Source organism: Leishmania infantum, chromosome 33 (assembly GCF_000002875.2).
Source record: "Leishmania infantum JPCM5 genome chromosome 33".
In the NCBI taxonomy this organism is placed as follows: domain Eukaryota; phylum Euglenozoa; class Kinetoplastea; order Trypanosomatida; family Trypanosomatidae; genus Leishmania; species Leishmania infantum.
Genome location: NC_009417.2, coordinates 592,276 through 601,047, shown reverse-complemented (window position 1 = coordinate 601,047; position 8,772 = coordinate 592,276). Strand labels below are relative to the sequence as shown.

The 8,772-nt window shown below is 52.2% G+C and overlaps 1 protein-coding gene across 1 annotated transcript; it reads right to left on the bottom strand.

Annotated features, from left to right (window-relative positions):
* Positions 1 to 1,899: 1,899 nt before the first annotated feature.
* LINJ_33_1560 (putative RNA-binding protein) lies at positions 1,900 to 2,286 on the bottom strand (the record flags this gene model as incomplete). The annotated part of the gene is made up of 1 exon (XM_001468201.1): positions 1,900 to 2,286. The coding sequence occupies one exon, from the start codon at positions 2,284 to 2,286 to the stop codon at positions 1,900 to 1,902; it is 387 nt and encodes a 128-aa protein (XP_001468238.1).
* Between the last annotated feature and the right edge of the window lie 6,486 nt (positions 2,287 to 8,772).

Sequence of the window (8,772 nt, the reverse complement as noted above, 5' to 3'; positions counted from 1 at the left end):
TTCGGTGCGTCGCTGCTCTTCTGCGTGTAGAACCGCTGCAGCTTTTCGCGTCCCTCATCTTTTTGCCCATTCATGTGTGCACCTGTCTGGCAGTGACTTACCAAAGGCGGTTGTATCTGCAGTTTACACGCACATGCACATACACAAAAAAAGAAGCGTTGCAAACATACGCGATAAAGGGCGGACAGACTGCGAGTTGGTCAGAGGGAGGCGACATCCACACACACACACACACACACACACACAGCTGGGACACCAACTCAAGACTGCGCAGACATGAGAGCGGACAAACAACGAAAATGCAACACACACACACATACGTAAAGGAAGAGGCAAAAAAGAGAAAAAGGAAATCCACGTCGAAGATAAGAGAGCACACACACACACACGCACTGCAGAAGAAAAAATCGCAGGGAAGCTGACGCATGTACCGAGCTCATATTGCATTGAAGGGACCTTTACGATAGGAGACAAGAGTGGTGCTGACTGCTGTGCAGCGGCAGCCTTCAACACGCACTAATAAAGAAGAGACAAGAGAGAGGCGTATGTGCGCGTGCTCGTGTGTGTGCGTGTGCCGCTGCCCAATGAGGAGGACGGAGGGGGACCGAGAGCAAGACTAAAGGAAAAAGACAACAAGTTGAAACGCATTCGTGGTGGTTGTGATGGGCGATGGGAGCATCAAGAGAGAGAGTGATGCAGGGGGGGGGGATGGGCAGACGAGGTTGAATAAAAGATGGCTATGTTCGTTCTTCTGGTCTTCTGTACCAGCAGCAGAAAAAAGGAAGCAGATAAGCAGACGCCTACATGTGCGCAACAGCCCTTCATCTTCACAAACGACTCCCTTTTCTTCATAGGAGAGCGAAAAAGTAGAGAAAAAAAAGGATGTTTTCTGTTTTGGTCCTGCATGGGGTTACACACTCACACGCTCACACACAGTAAAAGGCTAACGTCAGCCTCCCTGCCTTGTACGCTGGCTGTGCAGACGAGGAAAAAAGTAATCCTAACCCCCTATATCTTCAAGACGTCGAATACACACCGGCACACGCATCGAAAAACAACAAAAAGGAAACTCTCACTCGCTCAGTCCCACGTGCTGCATTGCGAGGGCGTGCATGTGGATGCAGTGCCTTAACTCTCGTGACCTTCCATGAAAAGTGGACACCAAAAACAAAACAAAACGAAAGGAGGCAAACACGAGGGTCACTAAGCGCACCACCACCACGCAGATGAGCGAGAGCAACGAAAGAAAATACGAGCGATGGACGTGAATGACGGAAAGGGGGACAGAGGGGGAGGGGGACACACAAGCTCTGACTGAGGCAATGAAGCACAGAAAAGAGAAGAGAGGAAAGCGAGATAGCTGCAGAGAATGAAGAGAGATGAGGAGGCGCAATAGTTTATTACGGTGGGGCCTAGAGAGGGGCTGAAAGTGCTCACTTCCCTCACACACACATACACACACGAGCAGCACTTCTGCCAACGCGGTCTTCTCCATGGCTGTTGATGCGCAGCTTGGCTTCATTTTCTCTTCTTTCTGTGCTACAGGGCTTCCATCTGAATATGTGTGCTTGTGCGTGCGCGTGGCCCTCGCACATGTTCTCGAGAAGACGTGAAGGACACAGAGTACTTGGGATCTGCTCTCTCTAGACGCGTTTCCGTTCAGCAGCCGACCCGGAGGTGCACATAGAAAGGCACACGGCAAGACGTCACATCTGCTGGAAGCGCTTGCACGAGCGCGAGATTCTCAATCCTTGCCTTGACGGCTTTGCGAGCGCAGCGGGTGCTTTGGCACGCTATCTGCGTTTCTCTTTTTTTTTTTTCAGCCGCACCCGCTCACCTGCCCTTTCGCCTTTCTCGCTATTCTTTCGGTTTCACATAGTTTTCGCACGCGTTCTGCGCTCACGATGACGTCGGCTGCGGTGGTGGCGGGTTCGTGGTGTTCTTCTCCCGCAGTTTCATTGCGTGTTCGTACCCAAAAGGCGAGATGCGCTCGCTGCGGCGGCAGTAGGAGACTTGCAGCGGCTTCTCCCGGCCCATGTTGTAGCGATCGTGCATGGACATGATAGCGAAGTCCGCCTCGTCTGTGACGCGGAACGTGACGAAGCCGCTGCCGGTGCTCTTGCCGTCCGCATCGCGCAGCACATTCGTGTGAATGACGTGGCCATAAAAGGAGAAGATCTGGCGGAGATCATGCTCGGTGGCGTCAAAGTTCAGCTGACCAACGAACAGGCGAGCCGTGCCACTGCCCAGCCTCTCGCCGTTGTTGTTGCTGTTGTTGACTGTCATGGGGAGTAAACGAGCAAGGATAGGGAGAGAGAGGAGGGGGAGGGGCACTAGAGGCGGCTGTGGCTCTCGTTTGAGTGTGTGGAGGTCCAAAGACGGAGCGCGAGCAAGAGGGAACGGCGCGGGGATAAGGCACGAGCACGCAGAGAGCAAGGCCCACAAAAGAGGAAATTCGCTCCCTTATGGTGTCTAGCTGGGTGTGGGCAGGAGGGCACAAACGGGAACGAGGCGGAGATGGCTGAAAACTGGGGCAAAGAGAAACGACGTCGAGGACGTCACGAGCAGGGGAAGGGAGCCAGGGAGAGTTGACGAGAAGATGGCTCGCAAACAAACAAACAGAGCGGGAGTAAGCGTGTGAGTGCCTAGAGCGCGGTCTTACTGGCCAAGCACGTAGATAAGAAAAAAAAACTATGAAAACAAAGGTGCACCAGCTGTCGCGGAGGAGGTGCGAGTACTGATAAGAGAGAAGAGTGAGCCGGGCTGCAGCAAAAACAAAAACGAAAAACATAAACACACACACACACACACACACACACACACACGCCGGAAGATGAGAACCGCAGGAGGAGCACCGAAAAGAGACAACGCGAAACGGCTCTGATCGACCAAGAAGGAAAAGAGAAGCAGCGAGCAGAGGGAGGCAGCGAAATAAAGAATGAGTGATAGCAGCAAGAGAAAAACAGGCGGAACCTCTTTATCCGACGCAGACGAGCTCACAAATGCGAAGTTGGTGTGCTTGGCGTTGCTTACACAACGTGGAACTGATAGAGTACACCCGCCAAAACCAAACTAAACCAAACCACCACTACAGTAACAAGCCGAATCAGAACAAGCGAAAAAGCAAAGGAAAAGTAAGGCGCACTGCCGCTTCCGCTTTTGTTCGGTTCTTGCTTCCGAGATGGATGATGGAGAAGGTGTTTTAGAAAACGCAACCGCACACACGCACACGCACACAGCACGGAAAGAGAAGCAGAGGCCGCAATCAAACCAGGAGAGTAAGTGGGGAGGGGGGGATTGGGGAGGGAGGAACGGAAAATCAGACCGGCTGGAATATAAAGAAAAAGAGAGAAGCGAGAAGATATGCCTCTTTTTGACTGTCGTATGCAGGTGAAGCACGAGGGAGACAACAACACACGCAAACACACCCGACGATGACACGGAGGTTGAGAGGTGCTGCGGTGCCAAAGTACCGAGAAGGGCGCGATTTGTCAAGCGACCCCTCCTAAGAGAGGGAAGTGCTGCAGCTGGAGTTGTATGGGCGACCAGGCTATTAGCGACTTCGAGAGAAACAACAAAAAAGAAAACAAAGAGAGCGAGAGCAGGAAGAGCAGCACTGGTGACAGTTTTTCTATGAACAGACTCGCTCACACGCGCGAACTCACACGGTTGTCGAGGGAAATAATCAGGAGGGAGGAGAAAGGACTGGAAGCAGAGAGAACGAGAGGGGCGGAGGGCGGGCAGGCGGGCCCCAGAAACACGGCGTATTAGACCAAAAAGACGATTTCAGAAAAAGAGAAAGGAGGGAAAGAGGAAGAGCAGGAAGAGGAAATAATCGGCGCTCACCACGCTTGCACAATAACAGAACACACACACACACACACACACGACGACGACGACAAGGGCAGCACTCAGGTGGAGAGGCGTACGACCACGAAAAGGAAGCGCCGAGGGAAATGAACCCGAATGGGAGAGGGAAAGAGATAGCCGATTGCAAAACCGAAAGAGGCGCACCGGGCACACAGCTGAGTGATGGGTAGAGAACGCAGAAACACAAGGAGACAGTGATGTGGAATGAGTTCTCCCTCAGGAGGGGGTAGAAAAGGCAGTTCGCGAAAACGGAGAAAGCGGGAAGAGCTGGTTCCCGGCGGTGGAGGTTTCGAATCAAGCAGCAGACCCGCGGCGAAGAAAGAGTGGGAGCAATCGTTGGGATGAGGGTGACCGAAAAAACGAAGACGGTACGCCGATCGCGGACACCAGCGAACCAGAAGGCAGAAGGAGGGAAGGACGGAGGCGGAACGTGAAAAGAGAGTTCATGTGTTGAGCAGAGAGGGGACTAGCGGCAGTTCCGTGTTGCGTGTGAGAAGTGTATTCTCCAGATGGTTATACGTGTCACGTTGTTTCTTTGCAGCAAGCGTAGATGCTCTGCAAGCAGGGCGGAAAACCATGAGCACAGACACATCGAATGGGGTAAGTGCGTGGTAGTTCTCCTTGGCAAGGGGGTGGCGTGAGGCTATAGGCAGTCCATGTCCGGATAGCCGGGCCTGTGGAGCAAGATGCAACACGTTCACTGCTGCACGGATCTACGCAGCGGGCATGCCACGCTCTAATTCTCTGGTTGCTCTTTAGCATTTTGTTTTTTGTTCATTTCTTGCCATCCGTACCTTGTTTTATCGAGTGTATGCAGAGAAGAAAAGAGACTCATAAAGACCTTCAAACACCCTCCCTCCCCCCACACACATTCGCAGGAGCGAGTGTAATAAGTCCAGCAAGGGGAGGGTTTGTGTGTGTGTGTGTATGATGGGGGAAAGCATGTGAACGTGCTATCGCGTGAGCGTGAGCCAGCAATTCACAAAAGGCAGCCTATGCGCCACTACAGAAGCAAGGGGAAGGAGCACAGCAGGGAGCGATTCGAGTGAAAAACTCATCCCAAGCTGCGCCGCTTCCTTGAGCAGAAAAAGAAGACTACCCACGTACACACACACAAACACGGAGTCTCTCAAGCAACCGTACGAGGATCGCGAGGGCTCATGGAGGACAGAGAGAGAGAGAGATCATATAGCGGTCGAGGGACAAAGCAGTCGCAAAAGCAAGAAAAGAAAATGCACAGACGAAGACACACGGAAGCAAACACGGATGCAGAACGCTCGTAAAAGAAGGATGAAAGCGGGGGCGGAGTGTTGCGGTCGACAGCAGCGTTGAAAGTCGCTTCTGGTCGCTTTTTCGTTAGCTTGCCTGCTTCCACCTGCACTCTTTTCTCGAACTCTGGTAACTCCCCCTTCCTTTGCCTTTTCCCTGCGTGAGAACTTCACAGTCCGACGCTCTCATGTAAAAGGAGAAAAGAGAGGGAGAGATTGCCATCGCTACATATTCGCTGGTTAATAGGAGTGTATTATTATTTATTTTTAGCACCCGCCACTCGAGCTGCTAGTCTGACTTTGACCCGCTCCATATGTAGGTGTGAATGCAAATGCTTGCTAAGCACGTTTCCTTGTGTGCCAGTGTCTTTGCTGCGCATCGCCCCGGAAGAGGCCCAAGGAAGGAGCAGCGCGAAGCGGCTTCGGGTGTAGCAGCGCCGCCTTTTTTTTTCTCGTGTGCTCGGGCTCTCTTCTCTCTCGCTTTCCTCGGCAGCTGTGAGATGGAGGTTACGTCAAGCAAGAGGGCAAAGGAGGTACTAGTGAACAAAAAAAAATGGCAACCACAACAAAACAGAGCAAAGTGAAGGGAAGGGGAGGGGCGGGTGGTGGTGGTGGAGAAAAGACGGGGGACAGGGCGCCTCAAAGCTCATGGGCCGCTCTTTCTGTGTGTGAGTTGGGAGAGTGACCGCGTCGAACTCTCCTCGAAATGGTCGTCAGAGGAGTGGTGGGGAAGCAAGGTGGTTTGCCTTCTTTTTCCTCGCTTCCTTCCTCTCCGTCTATTCTGCACGATGCCACTCACACGAAGCGTGAGCGTCTCTGTGTTCTTTTTTTTTTCCTTTTCGTGAGCGTGTGCACCTGGTCGCTTCCACTGTTCTCCTGGAGGGGTAACGAGGAGGGGTGCGGAACGGCAAACGCTGGGCAGGTAGGAGCTGAAAGGCATGGTAGAGCCTGGATTGTGTGCCGCAAGCGAGCTCCCCCAAAACAAAAAAGAAAGGATTACGTAGGCACGTCGCTGTCACGGATGCACATTGTTTTCTTTCATTTTTGTGCTATCTGCCATCTGTAGTCAGAGAAGCAGCGGGGAGGCGGGCGAGGCAAAAAAAAAAAAACAGAAGAGAATCCACAAGGGAGAATAAAGGAATGCCACCGCGCGCTCTCTACTTGTTGGTGTGTGAGGGTTCGCCATAGAGATCCTAGAATGGGCATGCAGCCGAATCGGAACTTCGCCAGCAGTGCTCTGCAAGGGTGAGCGGTAGAGTTGGCGGGGGGGGAAGACAGAAAGTTTGTCCTTGAAAGAAGCGACCGCATACGGGTGCGTGAAAGGGTAGTGGTGTCGGTGAAAAAGATGGGAAATGCGGCTCCAGTTTGAGAGGCACATCGACGAGCGGAATGCGCGTATCGGCTGTGAGACAGCGGCATGAGAGTATGAAGGATGCCGGGGTGGTGGCGGTGGTGGTAAAAGCCGGTGTTCACGCACCAACAAAAAACATGCGATAATCACGTTTCGGTGAGCAAGAGAAATAGCGGTCGGGGAGGGGAAAGGGAAGGGTTGAAGGGGGAAAAAACGCTACGACAGGCATAGTTGCTCCTGTGCACACATACGCGTGAAGACCAGCTCCCGCAACCGTGAATAGATTGCATGTTATGGCTCGGCTCACGAACAGCAGTATGCTCAGGTGCAGCCATAGAGAGCCAAGAGGCAGTGCCCTTGAAAGACACGCTCTCAGAGAATTATCACCGCGACGACGCCACGGAAAGAAAAATGCTCTCACACACACACTTCCAGTTTTCTTCTGACTTGCCTGCACCTTTTGAAGTTTTCCTTTTTGTTCTTTTTCCGTGTTTTAAATTTTAATAATGTGCACGGCATGCTGCGAGGGCAAGCAGAACGCACCTGCTGAAGAGCAAACAAACCCGCGAGCGCACAAACAACACACACACACACATACACACGCGTTCGCGCGCGAGTTTGCATTACATGAAACCAGAGAGCGAGAAAACGAGGAAAAATGAGATTGGCAGGGCAGACATGGAAAAGTACAATACAGAAAAAAGAGAAAGAGAGTCGAACAGTGGAAGTGGGGGCGAGGGGAACGACGGGAAGGAACCAAGAAATCGAAAAAAAAACAAAGATCAAAAGTAGAGGACGGAGACACCGAGAGGTGTGCGCACACACACACGTGAACGCAACGCAGAGCAAGTGTCGCAGAAGGGTAAAACCAATGAACAGAGAGGAGGTGAAGCAACAGCAGACGTGGTGAGCGACAAAAGAAGGTCGAACATAGTGTGGGGGGGGGAGAGCAAGAGAAGTGCCCGCACTTGCGCACGCACACTCACGCACAGAGAGAAGGAAAGTGGGAAGGCGCAAAGACGAAACAAAAAAAAAACAGAAGAAGCCTGTTTGGAGGAACAGTTGTGTGTGTGTGTGCGGGAGAGAGAAAGGAAAGCCCAGGGACGCCGGCCACACACTCATAAGAATGGGAATGGTGCGTGCGTAAGAGAGCACAAAAAAGCGTAGGGTTTCAGGAAAGCGAATGCTTGCGGAGAAGCAGACATATTTCTCCTACACGCAACTCCATGTGCCTTCATGCGGAGTAGCTTAGCTGCCTGCCCCTTCGTTTTTCTTCTTACTCATGCTTCGCTAACAGAGCGGCCCCTCACGTCTCCCCCAAAAAAAATCACGGAAAAGAAAGAAAAAAGAAGCGCACACACACACACACACACAACGAAGAATGCCGAAGGACTGTAGATGGGGGAGAGAGAGAGAGCGAGCGACAAAAAAAGTAATACATCGACCGGTTAAGAGCATTCGAGGAGGCCTCAAAAGTAAACAAAGAAAAAAAATTCATTCAGAGAAAGGCGCTGGCGAGCAAATGGGCCGTAAGGAAAAAGTTCAAGCATACATGTACGGCGGTGGTGGTGGTCGTCGTGGCCGTGGTCGTGGTGGTGATGGTGAGCGTCGAGAGAGCGAAAGGTGGAGATCCAGGTGCATAAATGAGCTCGGGGGTGCGATAGACTTTTTTTTGTTTCGCTCGTGTTCTTTTCACTGATCGAAACACCTACCCACACATACACATCCAAACCTTGAGCCACGTAGTGAGAGCCTTTCTTCAGCTATGGCCACTAGTCCAGACAATTAGATACACAGAGACTGACGCTTCTCTGCCTCTGTCTCTCATACGCTCACACGCTGCCACCAATCAATCTGGTGAAATTTTGTTTTGTGTAGGAAGCGTGCGCTCGAAGCCGTTTTACTTCTCCTTTTTATCTCCTCTACACCTCTTTTTTTTGGTTTCCACTCTCTTTCTGATCGTCCACTAGCTTGTTCCTGCGTCTCCTCTGCCCTTCGGTGCGACGCGCTAGAAGCCGATGAAGGATAGTTTGAGAAAGAAGTAAGGGCTAGGGCAGGGCAGAGGTGCGTGTGCGTGCGTGGGTGTAAGTATGGGGGAAATAGAATGGAGAGGGAAAGAAAAAGAGGGGAACGAGCACGAGAGAAAGCCGGTAGTGGCAACGGAAGGAGCTCCACGCTGGAACAAAGAAAGCGATCAAGTACAGCACAAGTAGAAGGATGCGGGAATGAGATACAGACAAGAAGGGAGAAAAGGAAGGGGGAGGGTCCCGGAGAGGTGGAGCT